At 40.1% G+C, this 27,685-nt stretch overlaps 1 protein-coding gene across 1 annotated transcript; it reads left to right on the plus strand.

Moving 5' to 3' along the window:
* Window positions 1-4,180: 4,180 nt before the first annotated feature.
* Window positions 4,181-27,180, plus strand: jak2b (Janus kinase 2b). The gene is made up of 24 exons (XM_030791428.1): window positions 4,181-4,559; window positions 9,364-9,610; window positions 10,930-11,053; window positions 11,283-11,400; window positions 14,075-14,220; window positions 14,576-14,861; window positions 16,059-16,178; window positions 16,396-16,553; window positions 16,670-16,781; window positions 17,157-17,343; window positions 17,531-17,655; window positions 17,928-18,062; window positions 20,233-20,320; window positions 20,557-20,684; window positions 21,676-21,814; window positions 22,218-22,369; window positions 22,577-22,727; window positions 23,107-23,243; window positions 23,494-23,683; window positions 24,028-24,152; window positions 24,507-24,679; window positions 25,799-25,916; window positions 26,257-26,370; window positions 26,750-27,180. Exons 2-24 carry the CDS (start codon window positions 9,412-9,414, stop codon window positions 26,882-26,884), a joined length of 3,360 nt encoding a protein of 1,119 aa, XP_030647288.1. The 5' UTR covers window positions 4,181-4,559; window positions 9,364-9,411; the 3' UTR covers window positions 26,885-27,180.
* The last annotated feature ends 505 nt before the right edge of the window (window positions 27,181-27,685 follow it).

Genomic DNA, 27,685 nt, shown 5'->3' on the forward strand with positions numbered 1-27,685 from the left:
CCAGAATAGGGTGTAGGTGAGAAGATCAACATGTAGATCTTGTAGATCTTGATGTAGATCTTGACGTTGCCAGTTTAGTTAAATTTAGGGATTGCGAGGGATATTTGTCTGTGTAGAAGTCTCACTCATTCAACAAATCCCACCCTCCTTGGAGTGTCGGTTTTCCTGTTCCACTCCCAGTCCCAGACTCCCTGTTTGTCACGGATATCCCCAGGAAAAGATAGCCTGAACCACACTACCCTGCAATAACCCGCCAGACTGCCTGAATCCTCCAGTGGACATTACCTTATTCTCACATGACAGATTAGACTGGAAAGATCCAGACAGGAGTGGAATGGTGTTTTTTTTCTTTCTAAAATTAGACTGAATTTGAAATACTGATGTGATCAATATTCAATCAGGTTTCTTAAATTTGATCAGGGATTCAGTTTGTTGGTAGTGATAGTTATGCGCTCTTTCTCTTTTCTGAACCAAGTTTCATCGTTGAACTTCAGGGACTAAATTTTCATCCTCATTACCAAATTTCATTGTAAAAGGGTAGTCTCCACTGAAAATCCTTTTTAACACAGGGCTATGTGTACCTTTTGGATACTGAAGGCTGGTTTTCTGGACAGTCATGGAAATCGGGCACCACCTAGTGGTTGCATTTGTAACAGAAAATTCATGAACATTTCCAAAGTCAAACCTTATATCCATGGCTCAGAATGAAAATAAGTCATGTGGTCTCTGGGATTCCAATTAATGTTCCATTCAAAAAAAGTGCAAGATAAAACACATGAATAGGGCCTTGCTAAGATAGTAAACAGTGAGGATAACAATTCATGTAAAACATGACAATTCCTCATTTACTCCTCTCTGTGTTCACAAAAGCAAGAATGGAAAAAAATCTGTTCTATATCCCTGTGTAAATAAATTCTATTCATTCATAACTTTTGTGCATTCAGGGAATGTATTCAAGTCTTGGCAGCATTAACACTGGTATTCAGTAATAATTCAAGTGATGTGCAACATGAGATGGGTTTAGCAGGCGACATTTTGAAGGTTATATGGTATCAGTTCAGATAGCTCCAGCTTCATATGAGTAACTGTAGAAATCCTTGCATTAATTTAATTATGAGTCCCTCTGAGCAGTTGCATGTATTCATAATAAAGCAGTTCCGTGGTAGTCAGGAGTACATAATGTATTTTTTATGTTGTTTGTTTGCATATATAATCCATGCATACAACATCTCCAAACAACCTTGAAATTCTCAATATCTATCAATAAAACATTGTAAGATAAGCATAAACAAATGCTCTTCATAATTTTTTTTAATCAGTTCATTATCCATAAAGGCAAGAAAGTTAATAGAGCTTTAGAGTTTGATACCCCTACATTTTTAATATGTGGAGCCATCTTAGTATTGTCCCAACTATAGCAGAAACAAACTCTCTTCACCATATTGCCCTATATTTTATGTTTCCTTTGTATTTGGTGATCATTTATCAAAAGCTGCTGTATGATTTTTGACAGATCGTAACTTTGAAAAAAGGCTTAGTGCAATAATGATGTCATAATTCAAGGGCTTTACAGCAAATTTTGAAAAGTCATCCGTCATATTTCACTAGAAAAACTGTCCAGAACATCAGTGTACGTTCAGATGTTGGAAATTGCTTGGTTAGGTTTTGTTGAATGACTCCGGAATCGCTTTATCATGCTTATCTTTTCAAAGCTTTCTTGTCAACCTTTGATGGCAGTTTCTTTCAAGGCTAGTGTGGTCAGTGGCCTTTAATTATGTTCTTCTTGCAAGAGCACACAACCTCTGATTCACCCTCACTTACTCACACACACACACACACACACACACACTCTGTCTCCTTTGGTTATTGTGACAAATGTTTTTTGGATGTGTGTCTACATAAAAAATATATATTCATATGTCCTGAACGATTTGTTCCAGCTGGTATCTACATACGTCACACACAATAGTTTGTGTATTGTGTCACAATATTTTGAGACACAATATTTTGTGTTTTCTAGGTTTTGACACACAATACTTTGTATTTGTCAGTTTATTTTACAAGTATTTACTGTTCATAAATTTTCCTCCACATTTAAAACTCTGAAAACACAGTTATAACTGCTACTGATACTCAGTTTGCCATATATTTTGTTTCCACTGAATAAAATTAGTGGTCCATAATAAAAGCAAAACACCCTATATGTTCTAAAAAGTTAAGAGTCAACCATCAGCGTATCTGGTGATTCGAATATGTGTCTGTGGTGTAGCTATAATAATATTTACAGTGATGTGTAATATTTAAGATGTGTCATTCTAATAAACTGTTTTGTGCTAAAGTTATTTGTCAACGTGTGTAACTGGTGAAAACCAAAAGATAGGAAGGCAGGATGAAAGGAGGAGTGATACAGAGCATACAGAGAGCTGTGGCCGCCAAAATAACCACCGCATATTCTCTTTAGGCATAGACTCTCAAAACAATCACTGTTATTGCCCCACATGACACTGATCAGTCAGTTTATTCATTGCTGTTGTGTGTTATTTTTCATATCGAGAAAAGCCAAACATTATGACTCACTCTGACTGACCATACATTTTCGTTCAATAGACAGTAAGTAGCTAGCAATAAGTAACAGGTGATAGTTGGGCTGCTTGTCTCACAGGCTACTTGTCACAGTGCTTATTTCCACCAAAGTAATGGGCATTGTGTATTTGAATATCAAATGTGTAACCTTCAACACATTTATCTGACCAGTCCATGGAATCAGTGCGCTACTGTGGAATTGCTGTCTTTTCCACAGTTGTTGTTCTTTGATATTTTTTTCATGTTGGAAGTGTCCAGAAACACACACTTTTATTAAATAAGGAAGAGAAGTTTCATTCATTTAAGCGCCCTTTTGATGAGATACTAGTTGATCCCATGAAGCAGCTAATAATTTTTTGTAAAGATGTTTTGCTGGTTTTGACTAAAGTAGGTCTGCAAGTTGTCTCCTTGTTCCTATTTCACAGTTTCAAACAGATGTTACATTTATACTGAACTGTGATGAAACTACTCTTTCTACTATTTTTAAGTTATTTTATATTTCATTGTAACTCATAATGTAAGATTATCACTGCATGAAACTCTACAGAATTTCACAAAAAAAACTCAGCAGATTAGAAACCACAAGCTATAGCAAACAGACTTCTAAATCTAAACCCACTGGGAAAAAAATATTGGGAAACCCACGCAATGGTTGGTTATCACAAACTGTCGTGGTCCCTTTGATGTCTTTGAAGAGCATAAAAGGAAAACCCCCTAATCAACACTTTAAGCATTGTTTTAATTTTAAATGAGTCATGGAAAATGTACAAACCCTGTAAGATAAAGCAGGTATCCCTAAACCTCGCCTGCTGTAGACTTTTGTTGACAAATGATGCGTGAAAAGGGTTCATGATATATGCGGAAACACCACAGGTAGAATTGTCTGATCAGAAACAGTTACTTTACTCGTTACGAAAACGATGACAAGATTTACAGATTTAACGGATTTAATCTCTGGCCAGTATTTGGCAGTTTACATGAAAATGCAGCAGTACCCTATGCCTATGACAAATGCTGACATGACAGTTCTCTTGGGTATCAAATGAAATGGTAAAGAGTGGTGGATTGGCTGTTTTAATATCAAAATACAGTCCGACGCTACAAGGGGACTAACACGGTTTCAAATGTTCACTTCATTAATTATGACTGGTCCACGGCCTGATCAGGTTATTTGTGGGTTTAACGCGCTTCCAGCTCTGGGATATTAGCGCAACGTACGTCCATTCTCGTTGCCGTTGTTATGCACTGTAGATGAATATAGCTTGTAAAATGCATGTACTGCTGAGGCACTAAGCGAGCTACCTACGTATCGTTAGTTATCTTGGAGTGTACAGTGGGGTTAAGACTTCGCGTTGAAAATTAATGCTGTCCTACTTTTGACTTTATCTTATTGCCAGCAGTTTAACCGCTCCTTGAAAACGGATATACTCTTTAGGAAGAAGCACTGATTTAATATACAGTTGAATGTTAGATGACAGCGATGTTTAGCTTTGGAAAGATTGGCTAAAGTGAGTTAGCTAGCGTTAGATTAGCTAACTAGTTAGCTTGGGTGGTGAATGATTCTTACGTGTAGCATGTTATCGTTGAGATGTGCGATTGTCGGTCTCTCGGTCATATCCCATAAAATCATATTAATTCGTGCTCTTACGATACTTCGTTGGAGTTAATTTCTAGCTCACATTTTCGTAATATGCGTTTGTGTATGTCTATAACGAAACCAAAGGACAATTTGCTTGCCCACGCTAGCCACATTTAACCTAGCGTCTTGGCTAGCAATGAAGTTGTACGTGACGAAACCAGAGTATGGTGTAAGATCAACGCGACAAGTATATAGGCAAATGTGAAAATACGTGGACCCACGGAATTCAGCACTGAGGTATAAATGAATTTGTTCGTCCTGAATTTCAAGCGTAGACTGCACTAATCAGCAAGCAAGTTGGCTAGCGCTGCCAGCTAGCTTTGCGACCACAATCAAAGTAAGTATGCAGACCCATTCCCGTCTTGTAGAGATGGCTGTTCTACCTGCCAAGAACATTTTACTGTGTTGTTTTTTCTCATTATGTTTTATGGTGACGTGTCTTTGTTCAAAAAACAAATTCCACTTCACTGGTGTAAGTGTTAAATTTATCATTAAACAAAGAAATGTGTCGCAGCTAAGGTGTCGACTGCTTAAAAATGACAGCTAACCCAGCTAGCTAATAAGTGAAAATGCTAACTGCTGGTAAAACGGCTAATGGCATTACTAAAGCACATAGTTTCATGTAAAGACCACACTGGTGTTGTTCACGTTGGATCACTGTTGATGTCTTAGTTGCTATATACTGCATGACCGACAGATATGTTGGTGTTAAGTGGTTCGTCATGTTTTCATCATGGGGTAGTATCTTTGGCAAAGCTACATTAAAGGGTAAGCTAACTAGCTTCATATCTACACTTAGGTCTTGAAGTCTCTAGGGGTTCATCAGTTCAGGCCAGTACACAGATCTGGCTATAGATATGAAAAATGCTGCTGTAGCACACAGTGCAGTAACTATTGTGACTTAACTTTTTATGGAATCGTCATCCTGTAAGTCCATGTTTAGAATTGTGGAAGTGAGTCACACACCTTGCTCCGCTAGTTTTTATTTTACATATGTATATATGCACGCACGCACATACATGTATCTCGATTATGCTTTGGTCCTCTGTCCGTGCATTGGTTTGAGATGTAAGGCAAAATATATGAGCCACTCTGTGGCAGTTGACTGCAAATGTCCCTCTACTGTGTGATCTAGAATGGTCTGTCAGGATTTTAACAGAAAAATGCTGTAGTTAGGTTGCGGTGCATAAACGTCTTATTACACCTAAAATGCACATTTGCTAGTAAAATTATGCAAAGACCATTGGCTGTGACCTGTTTAGCAAAGGAAAGTATTATTGATATATGACCAGATGACTCATCCTTCACCTTTTTGTCATTATGTGAATTGTTGCATATGAGGTGCACAAAATATCTATTCGCTCAAGTGCTTGTTTCTCCTGGTGAATGGTTCTGATGACTTTTATGGTGTGTGTTTTCCTGACATGGTTTAGGTACACTCAATCACTAAGAGGACAGAGCAAACAGAAATAAATACAAGGCCATTCTGTGCAATCACATTCATTCTGTGTTGAGGATTTAAGGGAGATTCTGAGTGGAGCCTGAGGCAGTATCTTCCACAACTAACAACAAAATGAAGGAATTTATTGGTGAAGAGAGATGTCAGAGCCCTCCTAATAGAATTCCATCAGTGTTTGTGGCCTACTGTCCTATGAGTAAACTTTATGTTGGTGTCTTGTTTAGACTGACATTTATCTGGAGATTGTAGATATACGATCATCTGTTGATACATGGAAACATCCATGATACATATTGATTTAAGTCAGATGTCAGTGGCTAATATTGGAACCCCATGATATGTGAAATGGCATTCCTGCTGTTTTATTTGTCTTAACCTACATCTTGTGCTACTGCAGTGAGCGAGATGGTCTCAGAAACACGTGCTGAAAACACGCCAGGCTAGATCATTCTCATGGATAATTTTGATTTCATCCTGTGTTAAAATAGGTTCTTCCTTTTGACCAGCTTAATCAAGGACAGTTTTGGTTTTCACTTGTCAGATTTTTTTGTAGCATGTTTTGCAGCAAAAATTCTTGACTGTTGTTACTAAACTTAAAGTTACTATTATTGCGTTCTATACCTATTTTCTTCTGTCTTGAAATTATGATATGATCTTATGTTTTCTTTTGTCTAAACTGCATCAATCAAGGACAGTGTTGATGAATAAGGCACATTGTTTAGTTGAATGCCGTGTCACACTGTGTTTAAGCATGGCCACGTGCCCATAATTGGTAGCGTTTAGGTTGTCATGAGAGTGATTGTTGAAATGTGAGGCATCTGTTGCTTTTACACATTTCCTGTGCTCTAGAAAAAAAAAAGACTCACCATCCAGTCAGCTTTGTAGATAAACAGCTCAACCTACAAGATGTTACAAACGACATTTTGAATGACCCAGGAAGTTGCTAGAGCCATTGGTCGTGGACCTCTTATCTCTGCTGAGTGTTTTGTCGGCCGGGGAGATAGAGGAACTTCTTTTTGTCTTCCCACTGATACACAAGACACACCGCAACAGTCTTTTCAGACAAATGACAGTGAACTTTACTTATAGTGGCACCTTCTGTTTTACTGAGATGGAGAGTTTCAGTGAGCTTAAAGCACCTGCAAAAATGACTTTAAACAGAAACAGAAAACATATTCTCAGATAAAGCAGATCAAATCTGTAGGCTGTTTCTTATAGGACAAAACATTTTGTGTCTTTTTTTTTGGGGGGGGGGGGTGTCTGAGGATCTTGTTTTCATTACCTGTATTGAGCTTTTTGCTGCACTAAGTGGGATTTTAGAAAGGGCTCAGAGAAGACTGAGTTTAACATAGTCATTGTTTAGCAAGTACATAAAATGAACAGGTATGGAAGTAGAATATAGGCAAGAGAGAAGACCGACGGTGTAGCCTAATGATAGCATTTGTCATGCTCAGGTATTTACCAACTATTAATGCTACTAAATAGTTTGTGACTGGTGTGCCAGAATGGATCATGTGTCTAACGTTCAGGTTGGTTCAGGTTTACGACTCAATCTCGACATTGCATTTGTCAGCTTGAACGTCTAGTTCAGTTGAATTTAGAAAAAGTCTTAGAAAAATCTTAAATCTCCGCGATTGCACACACACTGTGAGCAGTGAATTTGACCTCTGCGTTTAACCCGTCCTTACACACCAGTAGTGGGCACGCACAACCACTAGGCGCAGGAGCAGTGGGCAGCACCTGCCCGGGCAGCAGTTGGGGGATAAGTGCCTTGCCCAAGGGCACTTCAGCCAGGGATGTTTTCCTGTCTGTCCCGGCAATTGAACCAGTAACATCTCGGTCACGAGCCCGCTTCTCTAACCCTTAGGCCATTAGCCGCCCCTTTAAAAAAAAAAAAAAAAAAAAAATCTTACAATTAGACTGTAAATGTTAACGCAGCAATTAATTAACATCAGAAAGTGTCAAAAAGTCACAAATGTTCTTGCTTTACTTTATTCAAATGCTGGTGCAGTGTAGATATGCTAGGATGTCAGGGTTTGGATGTCGTAGATTCTAAGACTTTACTGTGTTACCTTGAGACAAACAGCGCATTTTCTAAACACGTGCAGCTCAGTGACAAAACGATAGCATCAATAATGGCCGATTATGTCTATTGGCAGTAAAACACAGTTGAAGTCTGAGCAGTTTATTGGAATGATTCCCCACTGGTTTTCCCCTTTCACAGACACTTCTTTAACTTTTTAGACTGATAAGATGGTTCTGTTGCTTGTGCTCTTTACACACTGGGGCCTTCATAGGTTTTGCTGGCTTTGGTAATTTCAGCAGTCTGTTGACATTTTCCTCTGTCGGTTAATGCTGAACATTTTTGTGACCAAAATGGAAACTGAAATTCTTGTGCAAATGCTTCCTCATCACTCTATCTACTGAGCTGGTGGGAGCCTTAGGAGAAAGCTGCTTTTAGACGCGTTCAGTCAAAACATTAGTGTAGTGATAGTTAAGACTATCTGTGTTAGGAACGGAGTTATAATGCAAACACGTTCCTCTACACTTTCACAAGCACTCTTTTCACTCCAAAGGTGCAGTATACGCTTGTCCTTGTGTCTGACAACAGTTGCACTGTAAATGTTCAGTAGTTGATGTGCCCTTTAACATTTGACATTTAACTGGCCTTATGGATCCTGCATAACCTTTGGGTTACATGTTAAATCAGCGGAACATTAAAATGAAAGGCAAAGGGAGTTTTTTTTTTTTTTTTTTTTAACCATTTCTCTTTTTTTATTCCTGATTTGGATGGTCAGCTTAACCGTTCTAGCGCTAACAGCTGTGTTAGCATGAGAGCCTAGCACGGGCTTCCTCTGACACATGTGAAGCCGACAACTACCCCCCCCCCTTTATCTTTTGCAACTTTAAAGGCATACTATTGACAGTGTGTCACACACAATTTGGCACCCTTCCCCCCTCCTGTCCCAATGGAGTCTTGTGCTTCATCCAGTAATAGCATTACAAGCAGATGCTCAATGGCGTCTTTTGTTATTTATTCATTTTCTAGACTGAGGATTGTTTTATCTTTCTTCCAGTGCCCCCAAAGGCCAAATTCCATGTTTTTTTTTTCAATGGTGTCCTATTAATGTAGTAGGGCAGTGATGTCATGGCATCTCCCACAGGCTATGTCAGGAGTTTATAGGCTAAATGAGCTAGAGAGTGGTGTGTGTCTTGATTTCCTCCTTTTCTTCTCTCTCTCTCTCTCTCTCTCTCTCTCTCTCTCTCTCTCTCTGTCTCTGTCTCTGTCTCTCTCTCTGTCTCTCTCTCTCTGTCCAGTGGGCATAAACAGCGTTAGATGTTTTCCAATTTTCCAATTGCTGGCTGTTATGTCAGATGAAGTTGGGAGGGGATTCCCGTGGTCATGAAATTTGCATTAAAGAGCAAGATTGCGAAAAGTGGACATTTCAGAAATGGTCTGGTCATTTAAAGTTTTGATTGTTAACCTATTTGGAATTTTTTTTAAAATTCAGAAACGAATCATTTTCACAGCAGACCTGAAGGCAAGAATGAAATGTACAAGGAGGTTAAATGACAACTTTTGCTCCAGGGCTTAAAATGCACAAAGCTTATGATATTTTAAAGATTGACAGCTGTTTTACTTATCTTTAACACCCCCCCCCCCCTTTTTTTTTCTCACCAGGTGAATGTTGCCACGCAACAGCCAGCGTAGTGTGTCTCTGTGACAGACATGGAGACATCAACTTGCCCCCCAGTGCACCAGAACGGGGGCCTCCACCGGGACGAGCAAGTCCCAAAACCAGCTACCACAGTTCTGAGAGTCCATCTCTACTACAACATCCAGCACGGAGCAGACTGCAGTCCGCTCTGTTACCCGCCTGGGCGATACGTCGCAGAGCAGCTGGGCATCGACGCAGCCAAGGAGTGCGGTGAGTGGTGGACCCTCGCTGATGGACGTCTTGTTTAAAAAGGAAAGTAATACTGAGTGGTATTAGGGAAATGCTAACTTAAAAGAGTTAACTAGGACTGGCTTGTGGCTTTGAAAAGCACCAGTCATTAGCAGAGCAGAGACCAGCCATTCAGAGCCACCACTATATACCGGTTATAAAGGATCACTTGTTTCCGCAAATGAAGCTTGAATTCTGGCCTTGATTGCATCATCAAATACTGTTAGAATCATCAGAAGGCTTAAATGGGTTTGAAGTGTTTGGCACTAAATGGGCATTTTTGGGAGCAGTTAGAGGATCCCAGCACAGTCTGAAAAGTCTCTTTCAGTCTTAGTCCCATCAGTGTACCTTTATTTACTCTAAAGCAGGATAAACATTAGCTTGGCTGGGGCCTGGTGCAAAACAGAGCTGCAGAGTCTGATGGGCAGCGATATTTAACTGTGTTTCACAGCCTTTTAAGGCGTTTTATTTTGACGGACAGGCCAAGAAGTAACATCTTTTGACACTCTTTGACACGTCAGATTAGATCATTTAGTGGTATAATGTCTTCTTGAAAGCAAACAGAAAAGGGGTTTGTTTATATTGAATGCCCTTGTAGCTTTAAAGAGCATGTTCTGTGCTCAGTTAATTGTCCATAGTATCAACAGCAAAAGAAATGTTACCCAAATGCCGGTTTGGTTTGGTTTGGTTTTGCATAATCAGGTTTAGTTTGGCTTGGTTTATGGTTTTGTTTGCTGTTTAGTCAGTTAGAAGGTCAGGAAGTCAGTGAATTTGTCAGTCAGTTGATTATTTGGTAAACTGGTTGGCTGAGTAGTTAGGAGGATGGTCAGGTTGTTTGAGATGTACTGCACTGAAAGTTAAGGTTTTCTGCTGAATCTCTTTCAAAATCACATTTTCACTCTACATGCTAATATACTAGTATCCCAGTTTAGTCTAGTATTCCCATCTCCTTTACTGATGGTCATGGAAACAGATTTGACTGAAGACTGAAGATCGGGCTGTAACTACCTACTGAAAATCCCATTGATCTTAGACCTCAGACATTCACACCTCAGTAATGACTAGTCTTCCATTTGCGTTTTGTCACCTATCGGGAATTTTAGACATAATTTCTCAATGTATAATGGCCACATGTCTTTGCTCATTGAAATATTTTAAAAACTACATTTTAGTTCAGTAACAGCGCTAATATTTAATTTTTCACGGAAATTGCCGAATCAAAATAACACTGTCTGATGTCACTCTGACCTGTTGTTCACACCTTTGACCTCACACTCACCTCTGACATCTTTTTTTTCTAGGTGTGTCACCTGTGTACTACAGCTTGTTTGGACTTTTCAAAGAGAGTGATGGCGTGTGGTTATCACCCAACCACGTTTTTCAGTTAGACGAATCAGCCAGTGAGAGTTTGGTTTTCAGAATTAGGTAAAGTCAGTTATGTTTACCGTGTCTGTCATGCCCTCATACCAAACATAATGGTGCTTTTCTTTTCTGTGAAGTTCTCCCCACGCCGTACTTTGATCTTATTAAATTCCTTCATTCTGTACATTTACGTGATACAAGATGACATGTTCTTCCTTTTCTTTGCCCAACCCTCTGTCCTCCCCATTGCTGTCTCTTACTTGTCGTTCTGGAACGCTTCTCTCGTGTACAGGTACTATTTTCCTGGCTGGTACAGCAGTGGATCGTCCAGAGCCTATAGGTATGGAGTCAGTAAGGGATCTGAAAGTCCTGTGCTAGATGACTACGTCATGGCTTATCTCTTCTCTCAGGCAAGACGTTTTTGTCACGATAATACACTATAGATGACGGTGTTTACTGTTTCCTTTCCCAGCTCTCTTTCTAGACGGGGTGAATGTCTGACGTGGTCTCGTTTTTTGTTTTTGTTTTTTTTTGTTTTGTTTTTTTGTCATCTTGGTGTTTGAGTGATTTTTGATTTTATGTATAAAGGAAGTGTTTAGAAAGGTCACTATGAGTAGTGGCCGGCTGACAAGGATAACACATTGAGTCTGTAATAACTGGGACAAAAGGAGTAGTCAGTAGTTGGCCTAGAGCCTTCTTATATCTGAAATCCTTAAGCAAACAATGTTTTGGGTTATTTATTCATTTATTTATTTATTTATTTTTGTTTTTCTGTGAATGAGAAGTGAATGCTAACTTTTGTATACCTGCTGGGATAAGAGCTCTTATTTTGGGGGGGGTGGGGGGGGCATAAAACACAAATAAAGGAAACACATGACCGTGGCCGGTAACGTGAGCATTATCATCTGGGATGGCTGCCTGTCATCTGACCATGTTTCAGTAAGCAGTGGTTATCACGGCATCACTCTGTTTTGATATTACGGCTTAAATGTTAAACGTAATATTTACCTCTGATGTTCTTGGACTGTTCCTGCCTGATACAGTCAAAACATATCAACATGTCCATATAGAGGAACCATTGTGTTCTTACCAAATTGCACAGATCTCAGTTGAACAGGTTGTTTGAAGCACTTCCAGGCAGTTAGCATGAGAGTTATAGTTAAGAGGTGAGGAAATGCCCAGTTCACGTCTCACTTTGGCGATGGTTGGACACTCACTGTGTTTGAAGACATTTTTACTGTAATGGAAATTCACTCCTTTTCACATTCAAGCCCATTAGAAAGCGATGAAATGTCTCTGTGAAATCCAGAAGGTACATCAATGTGTGACTTTAAGGGCTGAAGAAGTGTGAATAGCTTTACAACTTGTCTGAAAGACCAGTAGTAGGCTAAAAGCCATTGTTTTGGCCAACCCGCTGTGAGAGGGAATGAGAGACAATTACCATGAGGCCGTCTGCCAAAGTGGGTGAGCTTCCATTTTAAGGACTGCTTTTGTCTGTTTTTGGAGGAGAAATGGAATTTTTTACCAGAGATCTTTCAGTGTCTGAGAAATATGAAACCCAAGAGATTATTAAATGTAGTCTATGTCAATAATGCAGAGTAAACAGTGGTACTGTATGGCATTTTTTAGTGTTGATTGAGAGCTTTAAGTTTGCTTTATTCACTTGACCTGAGCATGTAGATCTTTGCTGGATAGTTTTTGCTTCATGTGATCTTATGACTCATATTCTCCCTACTCCCAGCCTGAGCCTGAATTTGTTTTTAAAAATATTATCACTTACATCGTGTACAGACTCACTGACCAGGGAGATGAATAGCTTATTAAAATATGTGTTTAAAAAATCATTGATTTCTGATGTGACATCAAAAGGTGTATATTTACTTGTGCATGTCGCACAACCCTTTGACTGGCCTTATTTAAAACTTTTAGGTGCTGAGAAACTGCCTTTTAAAAAAATTTCTGAGGTGGCATGCTATACATATTACTGTTTGGTGCTTCTAAATTGTAGTTGCTCCAATATAAATACAGCAAAACATAATTTATGCAGTCAATATATGGTGGCTGCACCTTATCACTGAGTCTTTGAATATCTGCTCACCTCTTTTCATCAACTCTCTTTGTGTACACAAATGTCCTTTAACTTCAATGTGAAAGTAGTCTGAATAAAGGAAACCTGTCCCTTTGGACAGGTCTCTCCCCCATGGTAGAAAACAATGTTTTTGTCAAATTAATGTCTTTTCCTTACACAAAAATGGAGAAATCTTTGTAGGCTGGCATTTCTGTGCCTGGGCTCTTTCACCTGTCTCTGTGTTTACGCCTGCATGGTGAAGCCTTGCTTAGTCCTTTGAGCATGCGGGACAAGAACTCTCGAAAGTTTTGTGACAAATATACCTCCATGTCAGACCCGTCATAAGGATTTTTTTTTCTTTTTCTTTTTTTGAGAGTGTGGAGGCCCCTCCTGTGGGTTCATGTGGGGCTAGTCAGGTGGGAGTCGGGATCAAATTAAGCCATGGTTGTGTCTGCCGCTGAACTCTATTTGAACCTTATGGATTACGTGGATTTATGCTCCTGGCCTTTTGCCAGCGCGACTCTGAAGTGTTTGGCAGTGTTGCCAAAGACTAAGTCATGAAAATGTTGCCTTATGTCACTTGAGCTCATCTCGTGCTACTCTGAAGGGTCAAGAACCTAGCGTTTCACCAAAGTCGAGCCATCGCCGCTATTTCCCTGACAACTTTACTCTCGCTGGAAGGACAAGGTCGCTGAAAATAAAACAGCTCTGTCATAACTCCTGTATGAGCAGCTATCTTTGGACAGAGCAGTTTCCTTTTCAGGAGGAACAAAATAACGTCCATATACCTGTCTTGAGATACACTTCCTGTTTGTGTGATGTATTTACGTACAAGCTCCTGCAAATTGTGTAGGAAGCCTTGGGAAATGGCAATAACAGTTTGGGTAAATAAAAAAAAAATGAATATAATGGAACTGACCCCAGCCTGTTCTCAGGCCTGTAGTACTTATGCATCTCTCTTTCAATGATATCCAGTTCTGTTCTAATCCTCTCTGTCCACTGCTGTGTGTCTTTAGTGGAGGAATGACTTTGTTAATGGAGCGGTGAAGATTGACAGCTCCCATGAGACCCAGGAGGAATGCTTGGGCATGGCTGTACTTGACATGATGAGAACAGCCAAAGAGAAACAGCTCTCGCCTCTGGACATCTACAATGATATGAGGTAAAGAACAAACGACCTACCTGCACAGTAACACTCTACTGAGATGCTGCATTCAGATCAGTGACTGACGTTGTATAGTTGTCCTTATATTTGTAAGACATTGCTGTTCTACCTCTTGCATATAGTCTAACTGATACCATGGCCTGTCTTTAGATGCCGCTAATTCAGATTACACGGTTCTTGTTAGCTTTCACGTGTAACATGTTTTTACATAGTACACCCTCAGTAGATAACATCCTATTTGGTCCTTATTCTGACCTTCCTGTACCATACATTGTGCACTGTGACACTGTTAAATGTTTTGGTTCTCTCTATCACAGAGGACATGTGTATTAAATCACTCTATTTCACACAGCTACAAGTCATTCCTGCCTAAAGACATGAGAGCGCGGATCCAGGACTACCATTTTGTGACCCGGAAACGCATCCGGTATCGTTTCCGGAAGTTCATCCAACAATTCAGCCAATGTCGAGCCACAGCACGCGACCTGAAGCTCAAATACCTCATTAATCTGGAGTCGTTAGAATCGGGCTTCTACACGGAACGTTTCCAGGTCAAGGAACCATCCATGGGTCAGGTCACCATTATTGTCTCAGCTGACAATGGAATCCAGTGGTTTGGTGAAAAGCACAAAGACCAGGTAATGGCCAATGTAGTTATTTAATTTTAGTCCTTAGTCATAAGTACTTTACACTGAAGAACACTTTTATTTATGGAAGAGCCTTCCTGCACTATCTTTCAGTCAGTAAGGACACAGATGCTGATAGGTACAGCAAGAAAACAGGGTGAAGTTTTTTTTTTTCCAATGCATTGATTATTTGACATGTCTACAGCATGTTTACAGTCCATTAGAAATACTCTTGGAGTATATTTCTGCTGACAGCATGTTATTACAGTGAAGGGGCTTTATAAATTTATAGAAATTTATAGAATTATAGATTGCATTTTATAGACATGCTCTGCTCTGGAGCTGTGGTTGAAACTCACTGGAAACAGTCACAAACTAGTCACAAACTACAAAGTTAGAGACACGAGGACAAAATTACAGAGAACCATGCTTATCTGTATCATTACCCAATCCGGCTTTACTTGTACCTCAGCACTGTTTTTAATTCAACCATTATCAGATCTGTTTTTGGCTGAATTTCCTTTTCGTGCGGTCTACAAGGTCTGCAGTTTTTACAGTGACTCAAGACTTTCCCTAATGCCAGACTATGGACAGGTTGAAGGGGTTGATTGGATTTGCCGTGGCCACTTAAAGGCTTATGACCACTCTTGGCTTATTAGAGGTCCTCATTTGCACTCCTGAAATTCTCCTGATTAACAGGACTCTTAACGCCTAAACTGCTCCAAGACTTAACTTTGAGACAAAGTCTCACCTTTGTGGTGAAACGGAGAAAAATCTGAGATTTTTAGCCATTTCGGAGCTGTTCTGAGAGCCAAGACGGTTTGTGAGTTCAGACCTATGTCTGGCCAAGATCTCCAGTGCTGCTCTTTGGATGAGTTGACCTCAAGCCGTGTTCTCTGCCATGGGATCAGTAGTAGATTGGAATCGTTTCTTGTGTTGTTTAGTTTGGTTAATGAATACATGATATGAACATTATGTCTTAAAATAGACCTCGTAATACACGCAGAGGTGACATGAAAGTTTTCATCCGCCCATAAACTGAAACCTTGGATTTGCTTACCTTTATGGTTCACAGTGCAAGTCAGTCGGGTCAGATGTTAGTGTTCTTCCACAGTCTGTCAAAGGTGAAACGTTTTTATTATGAGTTATTGGCGTGATATACACTTGTTTATATCTTGACTTATAATGCCGGTGTTCTTTCTTGTGTAGGTCCTACAGACATACTGCGATTTTCCTGATGTTATTGATATCAGCATCAGACAGTCCAACACAGAGGACTCAAACAAGAGCTATGTCGTCTCTATCAACAAACAGGATGGCAAGACTCTGGTATGTGGCTTTAAATGAAGTGCTAGCTATGGATGAACTCCATTGTTCTATAGGTGCATTGTTCTATACATACATTTTCCCATTTAAATGCAAAGGCGTCAATGTGTGAACACCCATTTCAGACGTGTAAAAAGGCACCTTGTGTTTTGGAATGGCGATACTTCCTGTATTCTTATGGGTGCCCGTGGGGGTTTTTTTTTTTACGCGTGTGTCTTAGGAGCTGGAGTTTGTGTCCCACGCCGAAGCGTTGTCGTTTGTGTCCCTGATTGACGGGTACTACAGGCTGACCACTGACGCCCACCACTACCTGTGCAAAGACGTGGCCCCCCCTCGTCTCCTTGAGGCCATCGATAGCTACTGCCACGGCCCTATATCGTAAGTCACGTTTAACTGTGCAGTGGTGAACTACGAGACAAACTTTTTTTTTTTTTACTCTGGTTATCCAAACATACACAACTTACATATGCAAATGTCATTTTTTTCTTTTGCAGAATGGAGTTTGCCATCAGCAAACTGCGCAAGTCGGGGAATCAACGGGGTCTCTATGTGCTGCGCTGCAGCCCAAAAGACTTCAACAAATATTTTCTGACTTTTGCTGTGGGGGTGAGTACAACAGACTGATTTAAATGAGCCTTAAACCCTCAATTTCCTCATCTGGCAATATTTTGTGAAAGCATGAAAACGGATGCAAATGACTTGCACTTTAACCCCATGTGTCTAGTGTGTCTTATGATATAATTAGCAGAAAAGCATTTGGCGAAGTGTGGAATATTTAAAATAATGGCTGGTGCATGTGGTGCATGTTGTAAATTGTTAAAATCATTGTGTCGAATCGTCTCACTGTTTCTCATTAAAGACATTTTGGGTGCATGAGCACTGTAGAACTTTCTGTAGATCCTAATATTCTCTTTCTTTCTTTCTTTCTTTCTTGCTTTCTTTTTTGCTTTCTTTCTTTCTTTCTTTTGAATCTGTTGTCAGGTTTATGATGATGTCGAGTACAAGCACTGTCAGATCACCAAATCTGACAATGGTGATTTCAACCTGAGTGGGACCAAGAGGAGGTTCAGCAGTCTGCAGGAGTTACTCAGATGCTACCAGAAAGAGTCCGTACGCTCTGATGGCATCGTCTTTCAGTTCAGCAAGTGCTGCCCTCCCAAATTCAAAGGTCATTCAAACATCATTTATCCATAATTCAAGCATAATGCATTTTAAACGTGTAATTACCATGATTACTGGAGGAATTTTTGCCTCTATTTGATTTTCATATGCTGTATATGTTCTAATAATAGAGCTCCATTTGTGTGCCATTATGTGATGTTTTTGAACTTATGTTTGTCTTGTTGTCCACACAGACAAATCCAACTTGCTGATTTGTCGAAGTAACAAGGGCTCAGCAGTGTCTGTGTCACCCCCAGCACGAAGACCAAATATCAACCAAATGGTGTTTCACAAAATTCCTAAAGAAGACTTGGAATTCGTAAGCACTCTTGTTCACAATCTGTCCCTCCAGCTGTGTACCTTCACTCTGGTTTAGCCGTACCTGACCCAACTAACGGTCATGACAGGCTGTTATAAACGCAGCTGGGTCATTCTGATCGGATAAAACAAGTTCTGAGTGCAATGCCCACTTTACCCGAGATAAATTTAGTGTTTACCTTTAACCTTTTATTGCTGCCAACAAAAAGAGCCGCAGTGCTGGATATAAATACAGACTGGTGTAATAAGCCGTCTGGCTTTGTGCTTTTTTAGAATGAAAGTCAAGGCCAAGGAACATTCACCAAGATCTTCAGAGGAATCCGCAAGGAGCTGGGAGACTATGGAGAAATGCACCAGACTGAAGTCATCATTAAGGTCCTGGACAAAGCACACCGAAATTACTCGGAGGTACAGGACAAACCTAAATAGTTTCTAAAGATACACGATGCTGTCCTTTGGGCATTGCAATTATCTTCTTTTTATTTGGAGCAAAACTGAGGCCAGGACTCAACAAAGCTCTCCTAACGTTTCTCATTCAGTCAGGAATCCTGCTGGGAGACATTGTCTTCTTAATGTTTTTATGATGACAAATACACCCAAATGGTTTCTTTGGTGAAAGTGTTCTAATGATCTATTTTCATTTGACATAAACAAAACATTGGAGGATGATTTGAAAATAAATCAATAATAAACAAAGGAACAGTCACTACTGAACAGTCACTTGTGGAGAAATGAAAAAAGAATGAGTGAAAATAATTTTGACTCTTGGATGCTGTGTCTTGGTGTGTTCTGTGCCACAGTGAACACTGAGACTACAACAATACAGTCAAGTAGCTGTGGTGTGGTCTTTGTTGAGGCTGGTGAAAGGTTAGCCTCATATTTTTGACCGCTGAGCTTGTAGATCCAACAAAAGTGCCCCTGCATCCTAGAGGGAGGTTGATGCTGGAAATCGTCGGTTCGGTGGCCTTGTTTCGACCAATCGTGATCAAAGACCGTTGTCTTTGATTCTGTGGGGAAAAGAGAAATAACGAGCACGTGAGCCCACCGTAACTGAGTCTGAAAAAGCTCCCTCCGTGTGTGAGCTGCGTTTTAAAGGTTGTCACAATGTTCTGATCTACTAGTTTGACCGGAGACGAACCGCAGGGCTTACTCATTCCTCCTCTGCATCTGTAGGGTGTGGGTTCATTCACGCTCGTGGGACCATGCAGCAAGGCTGCAAACGGTCATGGCTTTAATGTGAACGTACAGCCCCCGGGCAGAGTAGTACAAACGCCTAACGAAATGTTCATTCTTAGTAACCTGTAAGGAGTAGGGCGATCCTTGGCTTTCTGACAGCCTCAGTTCCAGTTGGAAAACTGCCATGCTAGTGTCGAAGTGTTTCTGCTGGGATATTGGATCGTTTGTCAAGTGAGCTCAGCTCTGTGAACATTTTGAAGACACTATTTTGTGGGTTTTAGTTTTCCTTTAAGTGTCCATTTGTTACTGTTTGGTGTCATGATTTTAGATGCTATGGCTGTTTACACATTAGATATTTTGGCCGTTTGTGTGACCTGCAATTAGGGCTGTTTGACCTCTCACAAGACGGTAGATTTATCATTTTTCCTTAGACACCTGCATAGTAATGTTCATTTTGATACATCTTTGTTAGCAGAAACATAATTCATAATTAATATTTGAATCAAAATAACGCATAAGTGTAGAATTCTGTGCAATTGTTGTTTAGTAGCTTCTAGATATGTGTCCTTTTTAGGTGTCTTATCAGCTGTGTGTGCTGTAAAAAGCAGGAGAGACACATGCATGTCGAACTGTATACAGTTTAACTGTATCTGTCAAATGTCTTAATGTGTTGGACAGCAAGTGCACTTAAAGCACTTATGAGTTCTTTTTGTTTAGCTTTCTAACCCAAACATTATCTATATATATGTACACCCACAAACTTGTAAATACACAAGTTGTATAATATGCCTTATAGAAAATCTTTTGAAGGATTTCAAATGGAAATGGTATATATATATGTGTGTGTGTGTGTGTGTGTATATATTAACATTTTACACAGTGCTGAGGTCTGCTGACACATGCGCACACACACACACACACACACACACACACATATATATATATATATATATATATATATATATATATATATATATATAGTATAGGCCTAACCCTTCAGTATAAGAATTACATAGAAGTGGAAGAGAAATCTTATACTCAATACATTTAGTCATTCAGCTGATGATATTTGAGTGACTTGCAGTCACTTTCTTTATCAGGGCTGGCTTGTCTTAATGGAAACTCAAGGGATAAGTGCCTAATGCCTTGCTCAGGGACACATCAGCAGTGAATCAGTATGTTAGGAGTTCAGACCTGCAGTCCTCTGCTTATTGGCCAGTTCCCTCATCATCCATAAGCATTGGCAACAGTCCAGCATCTCCCCACTGAATTATTTGAATGAAATGGCCATTATACTGTGATATCTGTCTTGTGTTATGTACTAAATGAAGAGCTATAAATCAAATGTTCATGTCCATAATTGCGCTACCTAATGATTTTGTTCCACTTTGTTTTTCTGTAGTCCTTCCTGGAAGCGGCCAGCATGATGAGTCAGCTGTCACACAAGCATCTAGTCCTGACCTACGGAATCTGTGTGTGCGGAGATGAGAGTAAGTGTGTGTGTGTGTGTGTGTTCTCCTGCCCTCACTCCCTCAGGGCGGTGTTGCCATGGCAGTGAATTGATACCATAAGTCAAAAGGAGTGATCAGTTACAAATTATTCAAACAAGTTTGAATTTCCAGTGCTAATTTTGACTGAGTCCAGAGGGAGGTGTATCATGTGTGACTTCAGCACATAGTTTTCAGTATGAGTGGGGATTTTAATGGATTTGTTGGTAATTTTTCAGATATCATGGTACAAGAGTCTGTGAAGTTTGGATCCTTGGACACGTATTTGAAAAAGAACAAAAACTCTATTAATATCCTATGGAAGTTGGAGGTGGCCAAGCAGTTGGCATGGGCGATGCACTTTCTGGTAAGCAGCGACACATTAATGAGACTGTTTTGATCGACTTTCTAAAACTTTAAATTGTTACGCTTACTTCACGTCTTAATTAATTTGTTCACTTACTTTAGTGTAAGTGTGTAATGCAATTTGTGGAATCAGGATCAATTTTGTCCCTGATGGAGAGCCGTAGCCATTGTCTTTGGCTCTGTTAGACGAGACTGAAAATAGCTATCTGTCTTCAGTAACTACTATCTTATGACTTTGCTCATAAATATTGCAGCGTAATTGCATAAAATATAAAAAATAGGAACATAGAAAATATTTAGTATTTAGATGCAGGAATGAAATCTGACTTTAACTTCTCTAATGGAGATGTATTATCTCTGATTTTAACACAGTAGTTTTGGTGGAAATAGCATTGTTTTGATGTCTTCACTTTTACATTTGCTAATGTTACCAAATCTAAATTTCTAAGCTAAGCTGTTTACACGGGCTGGATTCTGTAGAAGTATGTTTGTCTTATGCTTAATTCTGAACTGCTGTGAAGTGTCAGCTTTGCAGTACATGGCCACATGACCAGCTGTGTTAGAGTAATTTGATGCACCTACGTTTGACAAGTGTAATAATCGGTATAGGTACTTTGAGGTAACAAGCAAGTCCCTGTGAACTGCCCACTGGTTCCTGAGGAAAGGGGCAGGAAACAGCTTTTTACACTCACTCTTTCAATCTACCAGTCAAAGAACTTTGGATTTCTGAATGAATTTAGATTTATCGTCCAGTGCTGCTTGACTGGATGTCACTTGACCAGGTCTGTTTGTGCATAGAATGGTTTAAAGAAAAAACAGAAGAAAAACTACCCCACAGTACTTCAAGTGCTCTACAATGACCATTTGAGGCAAAATATTCCTGCTGCCTTGAGTTAGATAAACAAACAGTCTGTGTGCAGAATCTCCTGCTGCGAGACTTAACATCACTTGAAAGTCAGAGTTAATGTGCTGGTTTCACTAACTCTATGTAGGAGGAGAAGGACCTCATCCACGGAAACGTCTGTGCAAAAAACGTGCTGTTGATTCGAGAGGAAGACAAGAACACGGGGAACCCGCCTTTTATCAAACTGAGCGACCCAGGCATCAGTATCACCGTACTACCCAAAGAGAGTGAGTCATCATACACGTGCCATCTAAGACTGTGAAAGTAACAGAACCTACAGGGAAAATTCACCTAAATTTGGAGTGTTGAACAAACATCTTGTCCTGTGGAGGGCAGTGTTGTCCTTTAAAACACAACCCGTCATTTTGGGATTCATGATCTTCATAACTGCGACTGATGCTGTGAATATTAATCAGGTTTACAGCAATATATGCATGAATGCTGTTCTGTACACACACACACACACACACACCTGCCTCAATCATCTCCCATATTTTGCCTGTTGGAATTAGCCGTCAGTTACTATTACACATGTTTCAAATGTTAAACTGGTGACTACTTATCAATACGCTGAAATATCGGAAAAGTATTTGAAAATTTGAATTCTAATGCGTAATTCCCTTTTCCCAGTTTTGGTGGAGCGAATCCCTTGGGTTCCCCCTGAATGTGTCACAGACCTAAAGAATCTGAGCCTGGCCACAGACAAGTGGAGCTTTGGCACAACACTTTGGGAGATCTGCAGCGGAGGTGAAAAGCCGCTCGCTAACATGGATAATTCTAAGGTGAGGTCAACTCTTCTACATTTGTAATATTCTCATTCTGATGCACTGACATTTAGATTTTAGCAAGTCTGTCTGTAAAGGATTTGATGATTAAAATCAGGTCTAAAAGTTCAGACCTTAAGCTGCATATAAAACATAAAATTTTGCATGACGTTTGATTTCTCCTAAACTCAGTGGTTTACTATATACGTCATTTCATCCATGCAGAAACAATTGTTTTATGAGAACCACCACCAGCTTCCTGCTCCTAAGTGGACTGAGCTTGCCAACCTAATCAGCAGCTGTATGAACTACGAGTCAACGTTCAGGCCATCCTTCAGAGCTGTCATTCGGGACCTTAACAGCCTGTTCACCCCAGGTTAGTAGAGACGCAGTAGGATGGACAGATTTAGATTTATGCCTGCACTCAGCTGACGTTGTAGAGGCAACACCACATAGCTTGGAAAACAGGTCAGGTCAGGTGTCTAGTGTTACACTGTCCATTAGTTAAGGTCTACTCTTATGCAAGCATAGGGTGATCCTTGTTGACCAGCGATGTAAAGAACTAAGCACAAATCATGTTTGATTGCCTCTGTTTTCCCTGCCCAGTCAGATCTCCTATAGATTTCTTTCTGTTTCGTCAATGTAGTTTTTACATACGTCAACAAACAATGAAATTGTACGTTGTCGCTAGCAGGGGAAACCTCGCCGTAACGTTTTGTGAGTTTTCTGAAATGGTGATTTTTTTTCCTCCTCAGATTATAACAGGCCTGCGGAGACTGATATATTGCCAAACAGAACAGGAGCACCTGGCTTTGCAAGTGGAGCGTTTGACAACCAGGAGCCAGCTCAGTTTGAGGAGAGACATCTGATATTCTTACAACAGCTTGGCAAGGTAGAAAACCCAGTTTACAGTACACATACAGAGAGACGAATGAGATTGATGGACCTCTGTAATCCTCCTGGAACAACATACACTGTGTTTCAAGAATAAATTTGTGTGTTTAAATTGATGGAATGATGAAAACGATGATGGAATAAGCAGGAACCTAAACCTTGGCTTGGTTTAGTTGTGGTGTGCATGTGTATGGTCTGTCAGTCATTTGTTACTCTTGACAATCTCCCAATCAATCCCCTCGTGACAGGGTAACTTTGGCAGCGTGGAGATGTGTCGTTACGACCCGCTGCAGGACAACACGGGTGAAGTGGTGGCCGTGAAGAAGCTTCAGCACAGCACTGCAGAGCACATGAGGGACTTTGAGCGGGAAATCGAGATCCTCAAGTCACTCCAACACGAAAACATAGTCAAATACAAGGGCGTATGCTACAGTGCAGGTACACCAGACAGGAGCTCATTACTCAAGCCTATATCAAACTTTTGTCTCCATATCTAGCCTTTGTTTCCTTATCTGAGGTTAGCTAGTTGTTTTTTTTTTATTAAACACTGGAACTATACCGGCACTACCACCGTATAATTAAAGTTAATTTTGTCTCCAGTTCACACTGAGTTACGTTAAACTATTTTCTGCTTAACGTTTTTGTCTTTGTTTTCATTTTCTGTATATTAGCGTCCAGAATTTGCCCCTCTGCTCTGCGTTAATTATCGGCCATATAACATAATATTGTACATACAATCCAGTAATGTTACATTACACTACTTTGTGTACCTCTGTGCCTAGGTCGGAGAAACCTTCGTCTGGTCATGGAGTATCTGCCCTATGGCAGTCTGCGGGATTACCTCATCAAGAACAGAGACAGGATCGACCACAAGAAGCTCGTCCACTATGCCTCTCAGATATGCAAGGTGTGGAAAGGCCTTACTCAAACAGTTTACACTAAACACCTTTTTTTTTTCAAAAAACCCCCCAAAAAAACAGTTCAAAGTGGGTTAACTAACAAAAAAAAGTTTGTTGTGTTTGCTACCTAAAGGTAGAATATATATATTTTTTGTACTGTATTGTATTTATTTGTTTTCAGTATAATATTTTTATGTACTTTAAATAATAGTAATTCATTATCTGTCCATAGAAAAATTTTCTGTATTCAGTCTTAGTTTCCCCACTATGTTGACCATCCGCTTCCTGGTTTTATATATTTGTTGATGGTCATTAAGCTCCGCAGAAGGAAACCTGTCTTAATTTGATTTGTGTTCCTGCAGGGTATGGAGTATCTGGCAACCAAGCGATACATTCACCGAGATCTAGCCACAAGGAACATTTTGGTGGAAAGCGAGCAAAGGGTGAAGATTGGTGACTTTGGACTAACTAAGGTTCTGCCCCAGGACAAAGAGTACTACAAGGTCAGGGAGCCTGGAGAAAGCCCAATTTTCTGGTAAGACTCACATTTACTCCAAGAACACGGATTACGCAGAGCAAATGCTCAGTAATATTGTTTGAACTCTGTTCTAGTTTGAGCCTTAAATTCTGCTTTAGTTCTACATCCTGGCATTTGAGAACTGTAGAATATGTTGTGGAAATTTTACTGGGCATATTAACACCATAAGCCAGCTCTTCCTGACATTATCCTGTTTCTGAGTGAAAGATTGTTAGTGTAGAGTGGAGAACGTCATGTGGCATACTGTTTCTGATTTTATTTTTAGTTGTTGCGTGTCAGGCCATTTGCAGTTGCATTGCAATTTGCCTTGCTTACCAGGGTTCACAGATTCGTAGCTGTGTGTGCGTGTTATGTTTTTTTTTAATACTCTTTAACAGTGCTGTAATATTTGTCCTTTGGACATGACTGTGCATTCTGTTCTAACTCAAAGAGACTTCAATCAACTCCGATTTTAGCAACATAATGTACTGGGCACCTTCGCTTGTATCGAAGAACAAATGTTGCGTAATAGTTCTACCAGTTTTAAAGTGACATTACGTTGGCTTTCAGTTGTTTTGTTTTCAGACTGCGAGATTTGTTCAAACGGCCACTGTAGTGCAAGGGTAGAGTAAAAACGTCCAGGACTGAACCAGTAGTTGACTCAGACTTGATACAGTCAAACTGATTTTCAATTGCTACAGTGAAAATGAAATATTTTATCACTGGTGTAGCTGCAAGGGAATGAGCTTAAAACCCAGAGAGGACTGTGGCATTCAGACCGCTGGTATGATGGATCACCGCCAGTGTAGCCCTGAGCACTGAACACCAAAGCTTTTCCAGAGGTGTGTGTCCTCTGACATACATACCAGTTACCGTAGGTCATTCTGGTTAAGAGCGTTGTTGAAAAGAATGATATTGTGATTGTAGTATAAGGTATTATTTTTATTTTGTTTGGGCTTAATTTGGTTCCGTCAGGGTTGGATGCTTGAATTTGGGTTTTTGTTTTAATTGATTTGAATTTTTTTGCACAGCATCACTCTTCTTTAAACCAGTGAGTCAGCTGGTCTGTGTATAACTGATGCATTGAAACTGAACAGTAGAATTTGAGCGATAAGGCTTTTCTTTTTTCTGTGATAGGTACGCTCCCGAATCGCTGACCGACAGCAAGTTTTCTGTGGCGTCAGACGTCTGGAGCTTTGGTGTGGTTTTGTACGAGCTCTTCACTTACAGTGACAAGCTCAGTAGTCCACCTACAGTAAGGACCATTTTCTCTAACCTTCTGCTCAATATGAGCTTTGTTTTTTCCGTTGATTTTGTTTTATTTTGTTTATTCCCCTCATAAAAATGAAAGAGTTTGTTTAAAGCATGACTGTTTGTTTGTTTGTTTGTTTGTTTGTTTGTTTGTTTATTGTTTTGAGGGTACAGTTTTTGTGACTGTATCATTTGTAAGGAGATTCAATAAAATAGAGACTGTTTTTTTTCTCCAGTTCTGACACAGATCTCACTCTGTCACACCTACATGATCACAGTTATGGATAGGACGCCACTGTAGCGTGGCTGGCTAAGCTGCGCTAACCCTTATCTTTCTCCTGCAGGTTTTCATGAGTATGATGGGAGTTGACAAACAGGGACAGACCATCGTCTATCATCTCATAGAGCTCCTGAGGAGAGGCAGCCGTCTGCCACAGCCGGTGGGCTGTCCTTCGGAGGTAAGGGCCACACTCGCTCATAGAGCAGTGAAAGCAAATCATTTAGGCGTTAATCATTTAATCGTTAACCATTTAACGGTTTAATTTGCGGTGTATAGATTGGAAAGTGATGGAGATTCCAAGTGTGTGTAGTTACAAACTGCCACACAAGTTAAGTAGCTTGTACTCTTGAGTGTTTCTAGAACATTCAATGCAGAAAAAAAGTTCAGTCTTACTTCTGTATTTGCATAGTTATATTTGCACATGCAGATGACTTTATTAATGCAGTGCCGGCTAAACTGTCCCAAAGATAATGAAACAATGAAATGCAGTAACAACTTACTTCACCATATTGAAAGTACTGGGGCTTTTTTTTTTCCCCTCTCTCTGTCTCTCTTAGATGTACAGCCTCATGCAGGAATGCTGGGAAAACGATCCCAACTTGCGGCCATCCTTCAAGGACCTTGCTCTCCATGTGGATCTGTACCGTGACAGCAGTGAGGCAGACAGATACACCCAAGTGCCCGTCTTCTAAGAGAAAACCAGCCCCCTTTTTTTTTCTCCTCCTTGCACGGCTCCGGCTGCCGTCCCCGATGTCCTGTGCCGGACATCAGACAGAGACCTTTCCCCTCCCGTTTCTTTATACAAGTGCCATCTTGGCATCGGATCAGATGTGGCTTGAGAACTTGATCAACTGCTTGAGCTGAAAGGACACGTGTGAAGAATGTTTAACTTTGTTCTTTTTTTTTCCCCCCTCTTCTCTTCGTTTTTTGCCTGCTGTGCTGGCGAGACATCCCCCTCTGACTGTGAACTATTAATGCAAGAGCAGAGCATCCTTTTTACAAGCAGTGTGTGTACATATATATAAAGAAAAATTTTATAATTTTATAAAATAAAGATGAATGCACTGCTCACTATATTTGAACTGTTTCAAAGCAGTGAAATGTAAATGAAGAATTTAAAATATATATATAATGTTTATAGTGCGTGTGTGTGTGTGTGTATGTCGGTGTGTGTGTGTGTGTGTGTGTTGTGTTTTGCAGGTGAAGTCAGATTAAAGAGATATTATTCACAGCATCAATTTGTCTGGAAATTCCTTGTTTATCATGACAAAAGTTAGCCTCATAAAAGGCAGTACATGGTAATTGACTGATTCCAGTAACTTAAAAGGCATGTGATCTTTAACCTCTAGATTACGTTATTCAGAATACCTTATTTGCATTGATCACCTGACCTTATTTGCATTGAATTTCTGAAAAGAAACCTACTGAGCCAGTGAATCCTCTTAAAGAATGGCACTGCTGAAGACCGTAAATGGTATGGTCTGGTAAGTGCT

Source organism: Chanos chanos, chromosome 14 (assembly GCF_902362185.1).
Source record: "Chanos chanos chromosome 14, fChaCha1.1, whole genome shotgun sequence".
Taxonomy (NCBI): Eukaryota; Metazoa; Chordata; class Actinopteri; order Gonorynchiformes; family Chanidae; genus Chanos; species Chanos chanos.

Excerpts from the sequence above, each read along its gene's own strand:
- jak2b (XM_030791428.1), top strand. The coding sequence starts at position 9,412 with ATGGAGACATCAACTTGCCCCCCAGTGCACCAGAACGGGGGCCTCCAC. Across the intron at positions 11,401-14,074 it reads TGGCTTATCTCTTCTCTCAG|TGGAGGAATGACTTTGTTAA; the intron begins GCAAGACGTTTT and ends GTGTGTCTTTAG. Across the intron at positions 24,680-25,798 it reads GGAGAAAGCCCAATTTTCTG|GTACGCTCCCGAATCGCTGA; the intron begins GTAAGACTCACA and ends TTTCTGTGATAG.